The 19,043-nt window shown below is 40.4% G+C and overlaps 1 protein-coding gene across 1 annotated transcript in view; it reads right to left on the bottom strand.

Moving 5' to 3' along the window:
* Positions 1-1,269: 1,269 nt before the first annotated feature.
* The window catches only part of TFCP2L1 (transcription factor CP2 like 1), a 39,571-nt gene continuing 21,797 nt past the window's right edge, over positions 1,270-19,043 (bottom strand). Inside the window, exons 6-15 of the mRNA XM_026118477.2 lie at positions 18,450-18,602; positions 17,187-17,297; positions 15,357-15,448; positions 13,690-13,738; positions 13,499-13,592; positions 12,510-12,600; positions 11,738-11,838; positions 9,773-9,915; positions 7,602-7,653; positions 1,270-7,160 (exon numbers count right to left, since the gene is read on the bottom strand). Of these exons, the coding sequence (XP_025974262.1) occupies positions 7,123-7,160; positions 7,602-7,653; positions 9,773-9,915; positions 11,738-11,838; positions 12,510-12,600; positions 13,499-13,592; positions 13,690-13,738; positions 15,357-15,448; positions 17,187-17,297; positions 18,450-18,602 (924 nt within the window). The 3' untranslated portion in view covers positions 1,270-7,122. The remainder of the gene's footprint in view (positions 7,161-7,601; positions 7,654-9,772; positions 9,916-11,737; positions 11,839-12,509; positions 12,601-13,498; positions 13,593-13,689; positions 13,739-15,356; positions 15,449-17,186; positions 17,298-18,449; positions 18,603-19,043) is intronic.

The following is a 19,043-nucleotide window of genomic DNA, read 5'->3' as shown; positions in this document are numbered from 1 at the left end:
AGTTTTGTGATTCAAACACTTCTTCAGCAAAGGAGTTGAAAATGCTCTTGAAGTCAAGTAAGTCTTGGGAGAACCTGTTCATTTTCAAGCTTTCAAACTGTCCATAGATATTGCTAATCCAGATTAATGGGCACTCTTACATGTTAGTATATCTATTCCCTTTTCCTTGCCTTAAGGATGCTGAAATGTTCCCAGCCAAACCACTGTGAACATTTTCTGCCTATACCTCACTGCCTGCTTCTCAGCTGCAAAATGGGACAGAGCATTGCCATCAGGAAAAGACTGCTTGCTTGTCCTTTCTGTCACCGAGGACCAGTGCTCTTAGGGCTCTGAAATGCCTGTGTCATTTAAGCACAGCAAGACTACAACCAGCTGTTACCTAACACAATTTGTATTCTCACTGAAGATTATGCCTATTGTTACTGTTTCTGTAAGAATTAGGCATTTTTTCCTCTTGCCTTGACCCAGATTAAATATGAACTGGTCACTGCATTGTATTACTGAAAAATGACGTCAGCCTAAAGGAGAAGAAAACGACAGCAGGACATTTGGCTATGAACGACTTTCTCCCACCAGCACTTTGCAAACTTCAGTCCCATTGATTTTGAGAAGACACGTGGCATCTTACAGCAGCATGATCAAGAGGGGCCGGATCTTCTGCCCTCTGGTCCATCAGAGACTCAACAACTGAGCCAGGTCGTGGGGAGACCCTCCTGGGGAGCCACCCAGAAGTGCACCGGGAGGGCTGCCCTGGGCGCTGGGTGCCCGCACAACAGCACACAGACTTTCCAGTTAATCCTCTGGGACAGTTTGCCATTTGTTCGCGCTGCTTTAAACTCAGAGCACATCTACCTGTACACCATTGCTCTCCTCAAGTCAGTAGGGCCCAATCCACACTCAGCCCACAGCCACTGGCTCTACCAAGAGCCTGCTGGGGATTTCTGAGGAAACAGAGGACATGGGTCTCTGCTAAGTGCAAAGGGGAAGGAAGGCAAGTATTGCCAGTGGGTCCCACCTCCCAGGTATTTTCTTCTGTTGTGGGTACCCTGAGACAAACCCACCTCTGCCTTTAAGTGTTACTCTGATCCTGATCCTGCTGAGTATTGAACGCCCAGGCCTCAGCAAAATGAAAACCTCAGCTCAGGGATTCACAAAGATGACTTTAGCCCTCTGACCCTCCAACAGGGAGCACCACTCTGCATGTCACCACAGGATGCTACAAAAAGATCACGGCCTGTCCATGCCAAGCAAAGCAGAGACAAAACGCGCTTCTTACAAACAGGTTTATTTGCATTTTGACTGGAGCACAGATTCCAGATACAGATTTCTTCTGCACAACAGTACAATAGCCAGTGCAAAATATGCTTTTTTTATTCATGTACAAAAAGAAACAAACAAAAAGACAAAAAGTGTGGCAGTATTTACTCACAACTGGTACGCCTCAGCCTCCAATCAACCCACCTCCACTTGCCCTCACCCACCAACGCTGACTTCTTGGTCAGCGTCACCTATCTCGAGTGGCTGCATTGTCAGTGAAGAGAGCTAACTCCCATAGCCCTTTGAAAGATAAACACTCACCCCAAGCAAACTGGGAAAACAGCAGGCTACTTTAAAACGTTAGACACACCAGCTGCTTACCAGTAAGTCCCCCCAGGGAGCAGAATAATTTTGAGGGAATTGCAAAAACAAAAAAAGCACAAATCGGAAATGCACAAAAAATTAGGCACCAGCTTAACTCATTTTTAGACAGAGGCAAGGATGTTAAAATATACCCCCTGTCTGCCTTCTCATATTCACCCAGAGTAACAATGATCAAGGCCAAACAGACACTCCCCACTTTGAGTACCCTGTGCTGTCAAACATTATCATCTTAAGAAAATATTGTATTAATAGCATAAAGCATAAAGTTAAACCCATTTCATAATTGCAGAAAACAAAGCTACAGTCTGAATACGCATTTTTTTTTTGAGAACAGTTAAAACCAAAACCAGAAACAAACAAAAAACCTGTCCCAGTCATCCACCAGATGATTGTTAGAATTGTAGCCAATGCTTAAGCAATACAACATCAAGCTAGGAAAGTCATCATACGGTTGTTCCTTTTAGGGAATAGCTCTTACTAGTTTACAAAGCATCGGGCAATCTTTTTTTCTTTTACTCTAGCTAATTTTCAGAAGCTGCAATATAGAACTGCAGTGTTAGTGTAAGAATAAGCTTGTCTTCACCAAGGCCTGCGATTTATATTGCAGAAATGCACCAAATTTACACCACTCCAAGTGTACCATATTCGAATCACCTAAAGCCGCGATTATGAACTTTTACACTTCTACCCAAGGAAGGGCTGGGTTTCTAAACTTGATCAACCTTTTACATTGAACTGCAATTAAACAAAGCAGAGTACCAGTTAAAGCCAAAAGACACAAGTACTCAGCACATAGATGTGTTGATACAGTACAGTATGTATGTATATATATATATGCATAAATATGTATATGTTACATTACAAGGAGAGTGCCATTCAGGACTTTTCAATTGCAAGACTCCTTTCACCACCTAGAAATCTTTGAACTTCAGCCCACTATATTTCACTCCAACATAATGAGAGCTCCAGTATATTCCAGACTGAATTATTATTTAGATTTTAGCCAATTAACCAAGCAGGACCAGCTGAGAGAATAGGACCTTTAATTTTACTAAAGCTAATCCTGCCACCTCAGGAAGCTGGCACAAATTTCTATCACCAGATTATTTGTGCCTTCCACCTCGTACCCTGAAGTGTCATTTAACTGGCATTTCTAAGAGTTCTCAGACCATCACCACCAGTCAGGTACTAACAGATTTGCATCAGTTTACTCAACTGCCAGAGAAAAGGCATCAATTCATGAAATAATTCCAGATCAGCCAGTGTGGATCAGTCTAGAACCCAGGCTCCAGCACTGGCTGGAGTCACTGTGTTTTTATTGATGGTATGATTCCCCTGCCATCTCATCCCTAGCAAGCCCACATCTACTCACAGGCTGTATTATGAGAGTCACTAACAGGTGGACAGTTTGGGAGGTCAAACTGATCTATTAAGACTCCTCAAACCCAGAGATTATAAAGGCTTGTACAAATTCCACATGCAGAGTAGAAAAAAAAAGTCTCATTTATATTACTTTGAGGAGGAGATTTCATGTTACTTTTTTTAAAGAAATAAGGGGGGGGGGAAAGCAAGATTAACTGTAACAGTACCTTCTAGGCACTTAAGAGCAATGTAAATACAAGGCCCCATTTGGATGTTTAGATGGGGGCATGGAGGGGAAGATATTCATCTCCCTTGTATTTAGGTATCTGGAATTTAGACCTCTAGCCCAAATTAGGGCAAATACATTTACACTTCCTCCTGGACACAAAAACTCTCTTTTAGAGGCCGTCACCTCCTCGGATAGGGCAAATGAATCCCTCTCCGGAGATGCCAGTCCCTGTGTAACCACAGAGAGAGTTTAAGCGATTAGCTAAACTACCTGCCACTTATACAGGTCAAGTTAAATGACAGTCTCACTCTCGTTCTTCACGCAAGCCACTAAAATAAATCCCGAAGACTTTGCTTTGTTTCTGCATGGAAAAACTCACCAACTTCAATGGGCCAAGGGTTTGCTTTTGTGTTTTTGGGAAGCAGAGGGCAAGATTTGTCCGCAAATCTAGGAATTGTCTGCAAAAAAAGGAATCTCACACTAACATTGCTTTGACATTCTTATAACCACTAAACTAGCTGTGTTACATTTTCATGCATGTATATGCTACTTGAGCACAATCTTCCAAATTTCTGCTGGGACCACAGAGGTTCAGAAAGGACTAGGAGTACTCTGTCAGTCAAGGGTAGGCCTTACATACATATTAAAGTTATACAACTTTACAAACAGGCTAACACAGATAAAACAGTAGAGCCCACCTAGTAGGACAACATTTATAATCTATATGATTGTTTACTCTGCTATACCTTGTTACAGCACGGAAAGGGCAATAAGATAGATTGTCAAATTCACCCTCATATCAGTATAAAATAATTTGATTTGAAAAAATCTAAATATAACAAAGCCCTAACAGAGTTATTTTTGTTCAAAATCAATCAAGTGCTACTGAAATAGCATTAGGACTTTTGGATCTACTTCCTTACAGACAAGATTTGTTTTTGAAATAACCAAGAACAAGTTACATTTTTTAAAAAAATAAGCACAGTTCTTAGTCTCTAACATTGAGAGCAAAAGGTGCCTCCATCCTTTCTTCACACTACTATATTACAGTGTTGCTATGTCCCCTGAACTACAGTGCTATCACACGTAAATGGACAAAGTATAGACTATACTCCATGTGGCAACTCCAATGCTTCTTTTTAAATCCTTCTCATTAGGTCTGATTTGCTTATCTGAGTTGTATGCAAACAGTACCCGTGCCAGATATTGGCCAGTATTACAAAGTAGCGTGAAAAAGTGCAGCCAACATAGAAATTCCAAAACATTTTCCATTAAAAGAATACACAAAAGAAACCAAACAACAGCTACATAGAAAATTCAAAGGTGGGCTTTCAAAACTAACCTTGTACACAACAGCATGTAGGTAGCCACCTACTTGAAGTAAAGCTGGAATTTATTCCCCATTTTGGAAGGCAACTTTAACAGCAGAGTCACTAAGCAGCAGATGCCTCCATGCCCAGGGGACAGGCGTGCTCCCCAGCAGGGTATATGGCACTGCAGAGCAAGCATCAGAGCTGGAGTAGTGACAGAAATCTCTAAGACAGAACAAGGAATCTCTACAACGTTATTTGGTCTAAGTCAGCAACAGTAACTTTTGTCATTTATGTACTTAATTTTCCTTGGAGTGCAGTGACACAAAAGAGGGGAACCTCCACCTTTCACCATGATTTTGCCTTGAAATTTAAAAAGCTCCTAAGCTTCCTAAGCAAGTGCCATAAAGGCCAGTCGAGAATGGCAATGTCTGTGCAACCCTATGAGCTTGCAAATACACGTTCTGGCTACACAAAAGCTTGGCTCCTCTTTCGCTGTCATTTCGCATGGAGGCAGGAGGCCTGGACACAGAGCCCTCACATGGGTCAAGGTGGACATGGTCTCACCTTCCTCTCAGAAGGAGACCATTTACAACTTTCTCACCTACACAGACTGGCTCTTGTCACATAAAGCCTGCTGCAGCCTCAGACTCCTTTGCTTCAGGAATCACCATCTCCCTGGGCCTGGGCGTCCTTTCTGGATAAATGCTACAATTCATGGAGCATCCAGGACAGCCAGTTGAGCAAGACGCCCAAGTATGCAATGTTACTCAATTAGCCAAGCTGGCTGGAGGTTTCCGCACTGTAACACAATTTTTCTACTCTAGTATTATTTTTGGTGTAAAAAAAATTGGTGAGTGGGTGGGTTTTTGCGCAAAACTTGATGCTTTTAATGAAAAAAAGGTTGATTTTCCTCAGTATTTTCCTGTTTATTTCTGTGGGGAAAACTTGAAACATTTCATTTCTGTCAGACAAGTATTAATCCGTGCCTGTCTGATTCCTCCAGTCAGTTGGGAGCTGTAATTCAACGGCTGCACATCCCCATCTTTCCCAGAAAGCTGGACTCCCGGGCACCCCTCCAGCTTTCCTGACGCATTCCCTCTTTGACTAATCCATGGTAGTGCATCATGGGATCTGTAGTCCAGCCAGAGAGCTCAGCCCCAGGGGAGACATGGAGCATGAAGCACTTGCATGGTAATTTCTGAGGTCTGCAACAGTAACTCAAACTGATGCTGTTTTAAGGGTCAAATGGATTTAATTAAATGTTTCCATTCTGAAATGCTAGAACATTTTGTTCAGCATTTTCCAATGACTTTTTTTCTGAAAAATTTCCTTTCCAAGAAAATTTTTGATACTTCAGCTTTCCATCTCAATTCAGGGCAAAATGAAATGTTCAAGTAGCAGAATTTCATGCTAGATGGACATTCACTTTGGGAGACAGTCTTATTAATTAGCTGCCAAAATTGAAATGACTCCATCCGTGCAAGAAGGGTATGATGTAGTTCATCTTTGACATCAGTATAAGCCACTTTTTCAGCTTAGTGAAGGCTGGATGGCATCCCAAAAGACCAAGGGAGGGTCGAGTTGACTGTAGTTGTAGATATTTGAAACAGGAGTCAAGAGTGAAAGAGCAACAATGTAAGAAGCAGCAACTAAGATTATCCATTACCTGAACACAATCAGAACTGATTTCTACTTACTTTAGTGAGTAACAGGAGAAAATCATTAAGATCATAAAACCTAATTGGCAGTTACAGCAAAAATAGCAATTAATTAATGCTTTGTAGAGTAAAACAAATCCATAGCATGAATTTGTCATGAGCTCTATAGCTTTCAGTGTTCAAAACATTTCCTCAGAAAACCCTCATATACGCTATTCAAGGAGGCTACTCTAAAGCTAGAGTAGAGTACTGAACTGCTTGCTTCAGGTTGTCCATCCTCTCCCAAACCCTGCAAAATTATTCTGTTGTACAGGCATACATTCTCTCCTTACTTAATCAAGTTTGAGCACATCTACAGGTAGGCAGCACCTACGTGTGGGCTTCCAGGGTCGACACTTTGGATGGGGACTGGGCACCAAATCCAACTTCCACATTGCCTAATCTGCTGCTCTTGGATTTAGCCCCAAGTCCTCCATCTCAAAGACAGTAAAAGAGGAGCCCCAGGGAGCCTGTGTTCATCAGCAATGGGGTGTATGTTGAAAGCAAGAGAGCACTCACAACTGTAAATAAATCAATTCACCCAACCATGAGGGGTCTAAAGAATTGGTTTTTGTTTATCTTTCGTTATCAGATGTTTCAAAGCAATAAGCAGAAACCTCAACAATTTTTAAGTCTGTAGAGAAAGGGAGGGAGGAAGAAACATGTACAAGCTTTGAGGATGTTCTCAGTTCCAGCTTCGAAAAAAACAAAAACAAAAATGTGTATCTGTAAAAAGCAATTTTTTTCCTTAAGCTGTTTGGTAATTCTTAGGTCACAGAGGCATTTTATCCAGCAGGTTCTTCATGTTTCCAGTCTGGGTTGTCACTACCTCAGTGAGGCACTAAATTTTAGGCTGTTAAAGTCTTTCTAGGCAGCACGGTCATTTTAAAACGATGTGGTAGCCATCATTGCTTTCAGCTGTAACAAAGAAAGGCAAAGCATTTTTTCATTGCTTTTAGAAAACAGCACAGATGTACAACTCCAGGTTTAGGTAGTTTGCAATAGTTTGCAGTCTTGTTCCACAACCCATTCATGAAAGTGATTTTGGACTTCTAAGTCAAATCATTTGCATAAAAAATACAACATACAAACTGTCATCTTTTAGCAATTTACTAGAAGATGTTCTGCTCATTTACATCAGTGGCATCAATAGAATTAGGCAAGTTTTATAACAGTGTAACTGAGAGGAAAGCATAAAACAATCTCTCAAATTTGTGTAATACCACTGACTGCCACCAAATTAGATTACTTATCTCTTCAGGATACCAACACTGAGTTTATTAAAAAGTTGGTAAAAAAGTTAAATCGAAAGATGAAATTATCTTTAGAAGTGCATGTAATAGCAACAGCAATACATACCTTTTAATGTGCTGATGACAAAACAAGATTCATCTTGGAAGTTTTGCACCATCTGAGTGGCAGAAGGAAAAAAGCACAAAATGTTTTTAGCAATTTAGTTTAAGTTTAGTTCTTTCAATACAAGTATAAACTTTAAAGGAAAGTTATCAAACCACTAGTGTCTAGTCCTACGCAGTTCTTAGTATCCTTGCCACAAGAGCACTAACGTACACAAGTGATTAATTAGGGTCCTTTCAGCTGCTAATGTGCTTAAGGGAAGCTTGTATTTAATTGCTTCCTTGGAACTCATCTGGCTTCTTCAGCATTTTACCATCCTCTTTGCTTGTCTTGATCCTGTAAGTTCTTACACCACTCCAGCTAAATCTATTAGAGATCATGCTCTTAATTGCCTTCACTGAAGCTATACCAGTTTAGGCTGGACATAGACAGTTCCTCTCCTGAGGTCTAGCAGAGGTAACACACACACACACACACACACACACACACACACACACACACAAATTCAGTTGAAGCATAAAGCTTGTTTGAGTTTCTACTAGCATCTGAGTTAATATCTGGAGGTGGTCAGCACGGAGAAATGGACTCCTCGCTAAATAAAGGAATACTGTTCCTATGAAGTCATCTCAGCAGCATCCACCTGTTTATTCTGACTAGACAAAAGTACAGATGCTGTGCTTGTAGGAATCATTTACCTCTTTGTATTTACAAAGGCACAGGCATCTTAATGAAACTCCTATGAGAGGCAAGTAAGATCATGGCAAGTAAGATTAGTATCAAAAGTTATTTTAGTTATTCATGAGAAGCAACTAGATTTTCAAAACAGGTGCAGGTTCTAGCGAGGCCCCTAACTAAGGAGATGGCGTTAAGAGATTCAGCTAACTCCAATCTGAAATACTCATTTAAACTCCATCCATAGTCAATCTTTCATCCCATCCTAGAGCAGCTATCTGGGACAGAGGAGGTAAATTACCCTCTGGAGGTGTCTCCCAGAGATGGAGCAGACAATGGACACCTAACTTTGGAAGGGAGGTGACCAGAACCCTTCATGATGAGCCCAGAAAATCCAGCTTTAAGTGAAAGCCTTCTCCTAGCCATTGAACATTGTTCAAGTGGAGCATTTTCCAGCTGTAAGTTCTCACACCAAACATCCTTTTCTCCTCAGACTAATCTCTCTATTCTCTTTCTTGGCTGAACATCCACCCCTCCTCAATTCCACAAATCGAACTTCACTGGCCAGTCTGTGTGCCTGTGCCTAATGGTGCATGAAGTACATTCATACAGTGCCTCACTCTTGCCACTATACTACTAGAACAAGAAAAAAAACAAAAATAAAGCAATAGATGCTGTTAATAATTGACTTAAATAAATACTTACAGCCCCCTTATACCCAGGCTGGTTGAGGCAATTCCCCTACCAAGAGTTGCCTCCAAGCACTTTATGTCCATAAAGTATTAAGGTTTCAGATTTAATCAGGCCAAAATAGCAAGGAGACTTTAGGAATAAGCATTACAGCCTTCAATTTAGGCTCCAGTTGAGATCTATGCTCTGCTTCATTTGTTTTAACAATGTTTCTTCTAAATGAAGCTCCTTAAGTGATTCTGGTGCATGAATGAGTAAGTCATTTAGGGAAAAAAAGAGGAAGAAGGGCAACTCACTATTAACCTGCAAGTTAATGGAATGGACTAAATGAAGCCATCATGTAATGGGACACAAACAGCTAGCAGAGGTCCATGAAATTATTGTACTGTATGCACTTATGCAGCACTCATTCTGACCCAGTGGCTGTAATCACTGGCCAAGATTTAAGACTACTTGCCTACAGATTTTCAAACTTGCCCTCTTCAGGAAATTTTCCTGATCAACTTTGAAGGATCTCACTTCAGATCTTCACTTCAGAATTTGTTTAAGCAGACAAAATGAAAAGGAAATTGGTCATTTTCAAAAACTTCTCTTAAAAAGCAAAGGGCTCAAGATCACACCAAAATCAATGGTATGCATGAATGATTTGCACTAAGCATTGAATTTGACTTTTTAGGATTAGTAACTTTGCAAGCTTCATTGAAGATTCATTCTGTAATTTAAATAGTCATTCTAACTCCAAGAAATCAGACAACAGCTGTTACGGCTCTGATATCTCTTATCAGATCCTGAGTTTGCTTTAACCCCCTTACCTCATTGCTCACTAATACATGGATCCCTGTGGGTCCCTGCCGATAGATTCTATTTATCTGCTGTGGAGAAATGCTGTACAAGTTTGCAATCTTCTCAATTAATTCCAGGGTGGTCAGCTCTTCCAAGAAGATTGCATGATACACTGCAACAAGTGGAAAGAGTAGTGGTTACAGACAACACCGTGATGCTCAGTATCAAACAACCAAATAGGTTTAAGATCAAGGTTCAAATCTGGAGAGCAGGTAAACAAGCTTAGTACCTTCAAACATCCAGCCTCATGACTGGAACAAAAATACCCGGTATTTGGATGCAGAGGACAAATAAAACCCATGTCAGCTTTGCCCAAAGGAAAACACAGGGACTTATGGCACCATGGGGCACTAAAAAAAATTATCTTATAAACTTGTTAATATTCTTGGATACTTTTTCTGATTTTGACATTTTAAAATAGGTGCTATTCAGTAGTAAGACACATGATATGACATTACCCTGAAGCAGTATTTTATTAGCTTTTGTAGTACCATAGACCCCATAAGCACAAACTAAAAGCTACAATGTACTGGACAACTCTGGTAACAGTATTAATTTTCAAATCTGATCCAACCGGTAGAAACAATGGGGTGGAAAAGCTGTGCCTGATTGACACTCACTGTGCACAAACTATGGAAAATTTTCATTCTCATTCTATCATACTTCTGGAGAAGGTTTTGAGAGATAGTTAGGAGATGCAAGTCTTCAAAAGCTCTGAACTTTTCAGAATTAGGACCTCACCCCAAGACATAACTACCTTCCATTTTCCACAATATTTTCCAACAAGCCATAATCTACAAATGAATTGTAGATGTCATAGTAGTTTTTAATGCTATGGTCCATATAAGACAAGGATAGTGCCCTTTGCTGTGATATTCTGTGGATAACTACAACTCAGATATAAGATATCAGATGTACACAGCTCCCATTCTCAAATGTGAATTCAAGTGTCTTCTTACTAAAAGATGCTATTTGGTTTTCTTTCCTGAATTAATTCACAGAGTTACTAATTTGTGTACTACAATGCCAACCACCTACATTTTTTCATTTTCTAAGGAGGAAAAGGGATTTACCTCTCAAGCTTTCATTACAGCTGCTGGGCTGACTGTCTATGCATACCTCCCCTGGGTTTAGACTACCTGCCCTCATGGGGTTTTTAACAAGACATATTGATTGTGTGTGAGCAACTGATTAAACAACGATGTTTTCAGATGTCAAATGTACTACCTGGGACAGCTTCAAGTCTGCTCTGAAATCTGACAGATGCCCTGGGCATAGTATTCCATAGGTCACCCTCAGAAAGATGGTGAAGAACATCTTTTGTCTATTTTTTTTATACTTATACTATAGAACATCCAGATATTTCACACCTCATGCTTCAAAGGACACTGCTATCAGAAATAACTAACTAAAAGCAACAGCAAAAGTGTTTTTGCAAATTCCAAAAGGAAATCTATCCAGATTGGGCCAAAATAATTCCAAACCAGGGAGTCTGAGAGCTAAATTCATCTCTGACTTGGTCAGCCCCAATGACTTCAAAAAAGAAGTAGCATTAACATAAAACGCCACGTGCCTGCTAAGAAATGGCTTACAGGAGATCAGTGACTTCCCAGAGCTACAGGGCTGGTTGGGAAGGCGGGGGAGAAATGAAATCACTGTTCTTTTCTGTAATAATTACACTGGCAGGTATCTATACACACTTGACCAGCAAGCCTTCAAGCTGCCCTGTACTGAAGACTTTCCTCCCTCTCCGACTACATTTCATTTCAAACAAGCTGGGTCTATTCCCCAGGCTGATGGCATTCAAGTTGGAATCAGTAGCATTGAAACTAGCCTAAAAGTGTCAAAAATGGGACTGTCCCACACAGGAGATAAGGCGCAAAGCAGCATTCTCACCAGACAAGTGCTTAACGGTATCTATATTAAAAACTTACCACACAGACTGCCGTCTCCATTCTCTCGTTTTTGGTGAAGATGGGACCTGTTTTGCTCTGGTTCTTGGCAGACATAAATTGTCATCTTGGGCCTTACATTTCTATGGATTATTAGAAAAAAAATGGCGAGTTCTTTAGTAAATTGTTCCAGTACGCAACCAAACACTGAAAGATTGAATCATTCAGGTCTTGCAAAAATAACTAGCTAAGGGATAATCTCAAAGCTGGTGACAAGGTGTCTTAGGAGGTCTAGTAAGAGTCCTCCTGGTAGGTGACAGCAGAGCACCCTAATCTCTTCAGGATTGAATAAGAAAAAACAGTATTCAGCACTTGCCAAGAGGATCGCCATATTTTCATTTATTGGTCTGAATCCTGCCCAGCTGGAGAATTTATGATGTTATTGCCATATAAGTTAGTCTGAGAGTCATTTCAGGGTCTGTTTTTTTTGGCTGCCTGTGACAGAAATCCAAGATGGGGTACCGTAGGTTGTGTCTCATATGAAGTGGACAGAAGCTACCAGCTGGTAGCAAATGAACCAGTGGAGATCCACATTATGCTGCTTAATTTTTACTCAGGTGTGAGTCTGGGAGCATTTCTGAGCTGCACTTGGATTTGAATCCCACTGTGAACTCCAGCCTCTAAGATGACTTCTTTGAAGTATTACAGAGAAGGCCTACATGTTACAGCTTCAGGATTAATTTTGGTTGACACTGAAGGTACCAAGGGATGTTGCCATAATAAAAAAATAAAGAAAAAAAAAAGAAATACAAACCTTCCTTTGATTGCATTAAAGAGCCGAATTCCATCAGCAGGCCCACAGATTTGAACGAAATCTTCTTTGGACATCTTCAGTAAGTCAGCACCTACATATTTAAAATGTATTTTTTCAGAAGTTAAGCAAACCTTAGCTTCCAAATTGTGTGTATGCACAGCAGGAGCTGGGTGGGGGAGAGAATCTACAAAACTAAATCAGACAGACTTGCCAAGAGGTGTTGCAAATTCAGAGAGGCACTCTCACAAATTCAGAGACACTGCAAATCAATCAGTGTGAAACAGAAAGCTAGAAGCAGCCAGAAGAGCAGTGGCTCACAGAAGGATATTCTAGCCAACATAGATAAAAACTAGATATCTAATGAAATGGCCCAATTTACTCTAATTGCAACATTCACCAGGTTATTTAAGCACCTTGCAAGCAGACTGGAAGTCTGAGACAGGCTCCTTTAAGGTCTGAAATTCCTGGCCACTTCCCCTTTCTACCATCTTACTGCTGTTTACCACTACCTAATAGGAGGGTATACTGAAGATGGACCCAGACTCTTCTCAAAGTTTCACAGTGACAGGATGAGAGACAGCAGACGGAAGTTGGAACATGGTAAATACTGATTAGATATAAGGAGAAACTTTTCACTACAAGGGTAGTTAAATATTTGAAGAGGTTGCTCAGAGAGGTTGTGGAATTTCTAACCTTGGAGATATTCAAAATTCAACTGGACAAAGCCCTGAGCAACCTGATCTAATTGGACTTGCTTCAAGCAGGGGGATGAACCTAATGAACTCAATGAACCCTTCCAACCTAATTTATTCTATGATTCTACAATCTGTTCTGGCAAATGCTAACCAACCTAAAAACAAAAGAGCAATCATGCTGGGTAAGACCAACAATCTCATCTACAGTGGCCAGCAGCAGATGCTATTCATAGGAAGCATGAGCTGTACTCACAGAACAGAATAAGATAAAATATTTGGACTGTTTAAACTCACCCGAAAAACTTGAGAAGAGTCTACAGAATGGAGAAAACCTATTACGATGCAGCCACTGCTGGGCATCTTGAATAGAAGCAGAAGGAAGGAGATGCTACATTGCAAAAAGAATAAGAAGGTCTTGAAATGAACTGTTCACCAGTGTCCTAAAAAAAGAAAAGCACCACATTAACATGATCTCATATACTTACATCATTGCTGGGAGGCAGGAGCTCCACCTGGTGGGTTGGAGAACTGTTGCTAAAAAAAATTATATAAAGTTGGAAGAGAAAAAACATTATTTTATATTTTACATTGCATTGTCCATCCTCTTCTCCCTCCTCAAATTGACTCAACTGTTACAAGTTTCCTACCAATTTGGCATTTTTCTCTCTCAGATTAAGAAAAATGTGTCTAAAGTCCGGGCCAAAAAAAAAAAAAAAATCACAGCAAAATCTCCCCTCTCCACTCCAATTTGACCCTTTGGTTGCTCAGTTGAGGTCTTACTCAACCCTGAGAGAAAAAACTGGGTTTACTTGAACTCATTCAAGCTTTCCATATAGGTGACTCACTGGTATTACACCATCTAAGCAAGGAAGTTTTGACCCGCCAACATGGCTGAACTCAAACATTTTATGAGCGACAAGACCCCTAACTAAATCCACTGTCTAATAAAGATTCTTCACACAAATTGAGTAAGAAAGGACCCTGTAACACAAATCTGGTGTTATTTTAAACGCAGTGAGTTGCTGTTAAACTACATTAGACCAAAACATGTTTCTAATAAACCCATCCTCAACATGGACAGGATTTAAACAAGCCAAGAATTTTTCCAAAAAGTTAATAATCTACCTCTGGAAGAAAATGCTCAGCAGATCTCTCTAACACCACCTTTTGCCATTTTAGTGTTTGTCCTTATTCACAAGTGTAAGTCATTTGTTGAAAATTTATGATATAATCATTCCTCCTTCTCTAACTACCTATTCTTGTGACGGACAGCTTCACTACACCTCCATTAAAAACACTTGCAGTCCAGAAAACCCACTCTCTAGAGTCAAGAGCAGAGAGAGCTCTCATGGACTTCTGGGGAGATAAAAGTTTTCTTCTATCAATTAATTAATGAGCTGTGCAGGAAGCTGACAAGGCTGTAGAGTTCTAGAGAAGGAAAGGAAAGGCCTACGCCAAATTCTAAGGGGAAAATACAATGCAGAGAGTACTTAAAAGTTACCAAGTGACCTTGGTATGTATTACAGTGGTCAACTCTATCTTGATGTTTCAGGACCACTTAAATTGCTTCTTTATGATGGCAGTACTAACGGATTAAACACGCCTTCTGTCTATCCTTCATTCTGGAATGGCTTCTTAGAATCCAGGCTGTTTTGCTCCAGACAGAATTTCTTTAAAGCCTGTTCAACTCAGAACTCAGCTCACTGTCACAAACCATCTCAAGATAGAAAGAAAATAAAAAATACGAACTCTGAAAAGATGCCAAATGCTGAAAAAGGTGCCTAACACACTTCTTAGAAGATACTGGAAACTGCAGAAACAGGATCTGGTGTGTTCCCTGACCCACACAGAATAGTAAAAGAAGAAATTCTTGGGAGGAATTGCCCTAGTGGTCCTCTGATGCTTTCTTCCCAGCCACCCACGTAAGCAGTGGATATATAAACAGTACTATGCATTGCAGGGAATTCCTGCCTGGAAGGTCTTGAATTTTTTGTGGGAAATATTTTTCCCTTTCTAGAAAGGGTGCTGAGAGGTCAGGCTAAAATGGTCCTTGACCTTTTGCAGAGTATAAAATACATGGACACACAAAACACAGATGCACACAAAGGCTACCATATCAACAGGAAAGATAAAGCGTTTATTTGCTACATACCCATCTCCAAGGTTGAAGCTGTTTGGAGAACTGTTGTAGCTTGGAGATGGAGCATTGTTCATTTGATAAGGCACATCTGGCCAGGGAGAGCACTGTCAGAAGAAAGGCAGCAGAGACACTTTCATAAGGTTGAAAATAAAGGATTTGATTCTCCTTTCATACCACATTTATGCTGTTGCCACACCACTAACTTCAGCTCATCACTCCTGCTGGGAGGAGGAGACAGGCCATGGATTTTCTACAATCTACTCCAAGTGGGCTGTCAGGGGGCCAGATTGATTCCAGTTGTGCATTCCGTATTTCTCTCATTTCACAAAGTTTGTCCCCAAATAACGCTGGGCCAAGGTGTGCACAGCTGTAAGTCAGAGCAATGCCAGTAAGTCAACTCAGCCTGAAGGCAGCAATGACACAGAAATACCCATGGTCTTAATTATAAATCCCTAATTAAATCCAGACAAGAGTGACAAATACATTCCAGTGGCATTGATTCAGGTTTATACCAGTGAAAGAGCAGAATTTGGGCCACTCTGTTAAAATCTCTGGCTATTAGCCAAAGAGCTTGAGTTATAAATGGGTATTACACAGGGAAAATTTAAGATAGACAGACACAAAGCTACTAAAAACCTTCACAAATACAGGTCAAGTTCTATAGTCCATTACAGTAGTGTAAAGCCAGAGTAACCCAGCTAAAATTGGTAACTTGGTTCTAGATTTATACCGCTGTAATCAGTAGGAGAAATCTAGTCCCGTGGAACACCCCCCATCAAGATCTCAAGAAAACACTCTGTAGGATCCTTCTTTGCAATGATAAAAAGGAGACAAGCTGTAGCTTTGGAGTTTTATCATCTCCACAAATAAAACACTAGCAAATATTTAACTCTTTAGCAACTCACACTTCCCTGTGCAATATGTCAAAGTGCATGAGAGCTAACAGTAAGAGCTCAGGATCTGCCAACTCAGTAGAATTAGGTATGTGTACACAAGAGCCTCATTAACAACCATCATGCTGAATTAGAAGACATGTTGGTCACTCCTGGTAACTTGAGGAAAATTGGGTGGGAGGGGCTGGATCTCACAAAAAGGAAGTTTGTTAAAATTAAGAAAAAAAAATGATTTTTAAAAGCCCAGAAGGCCACTTCAAAAAAACAAGAAATAAATCAAACTACATAACATTCCCATAGGGATATGGAACAGCACTTTTAAACTATTGTTTTGAGTCCCTCTACTTAGCAATTCTGCAATCCATGGTGAGTTTACGCATACATCTTAGTAATGAGCATATAGGGGTGGGGGGACTAGAAGCATACACATCTCAATATCAAAGGATATTCACATTCACAACACAAGATATTCAAGGTATTCCTAGAGTATAAGTCAGACGAATCTGAGATCAAGCATGATGTAGTAGCCCCAAAGGCACATTCACAGAAAAATAGACACTCCTAATTTAATAAGACTGCCTGTTCTTCTGTTCAAGTGTCCCATCTCCAACACGAGTTTGTGCCAGACAGTTCTGAAGAAAATACCTCATACAACTGGTATCTAAGTACCACAACAAGTGCTCAGAAGTGTGGCAGAAGAGAGAGAGAAAGTTTCTTTTGAACCTAGGCTGTTAATGGTTGGTTTATGCCCTGAAACATAAGAGAGTTTGCCATCTTTTATAAATGTCAACAGTGAGACATCTTCTAACTTCACTCAGCTCTCAATTTCAGTCAGATCTTGGTATAAGTGTCTCCACAAGACAATCCAAGCATCAGTCAGAATGCATTTCCTCTGAAATCTATTTCCCAATATACTGAAGTATTACAACATGTGTTTAAAACATTTTACCTCTGTGAGAATGGTTGTCTCATAGGAAGGCTGATACTTCTCCTTCTCTTGGGTGGTCTTCTTCTCCATTTTTTCCCTGTCAGTCTTCTGTTTTCTGTCTGCTCCTTTAGGCTATAAGCACAAGCACAAGCTTTCCCTTATGCCAAGTATGACAAGTTTGGAGACTGAGGCCAACACATTTTTTCTAACGTGTTCACAAAAGTTTCCTTAAGATTTATGGGGACTCCACATATGGAGTGAGATTAGATCTGTATTTTGCAGACAAAAATTGAGTGAAACATCTCTACTGTTTCTATAACTACCCCTATTAATGACTGCTGCAATTCCAAAATAGGCTGACCATAGTCCTGTGGTTTGATACCAACTATTTCAGACCACACACCCCATGAGGTATGCACTGCAACTGAGATTTGTACCATCTTTCCAGGAATGGGAAAGACACTGGTCATAGGAGCAAAACTGAAGCAGAAGATCCTCTGAGAAAACAGGCCTATGAAAACCTTAAGTGGCTACAAGTCTGCTATTCAAAGATTAGGAGTTTCAGGAACAAACATCAGCATTTTTCTCTCCAACAGGTAGCATGAAGGAGAACTCTGCTGCATCAAGCAGAGGTTTTAAGGTCTCAAAGCCATGCTCACACAGTCCCTGGACGATTCAATCAAAGAAACTGGAGTTTCCCATTCTATATTGATTGCCTAGGAGCGCTGAAACACAGTAGTTGCCTCAAATACCACCAGCGTAGTATGTTGGCTCAAAATGCCTTAAAACAATATCCTCTATATTCCTGAGAAACTGGGTTTTATTTTGTATGGTTTGTAATACTCATCTTCAGGGCACAAACAAGTGAAGGGCAATGCTTTCTGGAGACTACTCCTCTGTATTCCACAGAAATCTGTTTTGCGCAGAGGACTCTCAGATGGGTTTTCACTCCAACCTGCGGCAGTTTGGGGATTTTTGGCTTTGTTTTCTTTTAAGACATCCACACAGCCTAGATCTCAATATTTTTATACTGTTCAAGGCACAACGGACTGGCATGAGTCTGAGTGCAGCACTTGCGTCAATTGAATTTAACTATACTTGCTGTGCAGTTTAGAGCTTACATTGCTTTGAGTGTAAGAGTCTTGTTTAAGATTTTAAGCATATCCACTTAAAAGTCTTTGTTCTTTTGCACCACAGTTTGCATCACACCTACAAACATTTTAAAAACTGTGCGTGTCCCCGTGTCTTAATCTTGTTGATGACAAAGCCAAAACTACCTCATACCTTGAACACTTTGATCTGGCAGCTTGCAGAATGCAAGTGTTCTGTGTATTCACCATTTTCATTCTGTTTAAAGGTGTCGATTTGCACCCGGAAGGGCACCCCTTTCTCTCCTCCATGTTTCCGTGGAGTAAATTCTGTGCTGATACAATGTACCTGGCAAAACAAAAGCTGTGCTTATCTCTGGAGACAGTCTGAAGCTGCACAAATCTAAATTTTAGACTCCCTGAACTTACAGACTACCAGAACATGAGGTTTTGGCTCCTCCCTAGAAACTAAAAAGGCAGAAGTGTTGAAAATGTTTTCACTTCTGTTCCTCGGGACAAAACACTTAGAAGAACAAGGAGCCCAGAGAGAAACAGTGCATAAGGAAAAACATCCCTTGATTTAACTAAATCCCACCATCGCATTAAAAACAGATACTTGATATTTGAGTTTAGAAATACTCATGAGAAAGGAAAGCAAGCAAAACTAACAGGTCGTGAACAGTTTCCCCCAGACGAAGCCCATACTTAGAAAGCAGTATCAATGTTTTAAACATGGATTTTCCCTAGCTAGGATAATGGACCTTTCCCCAAAGCTAGGCTGGTTTAGCAA

Source organism: Dromaius novaehollandiae, chromosome 7 (genome assembly GCF_036370855.1).
Source record: "Dromaius novaehollandiae isolate bDroNov1 chromosome 7, bDroNov1.hap1, whole genome shotgun sequence".
Lineage (NCBI taxonomy): Eukaryota > Metazoa > Chordata > Aves > Casuariiformes > Dromaiidae > Dromaius > Dromaius novaehollandiae.
Note: the sequence above shows the minus strand (reverse complement) of the source record. Positions and strands in the feature narration are given on the sequence as shown.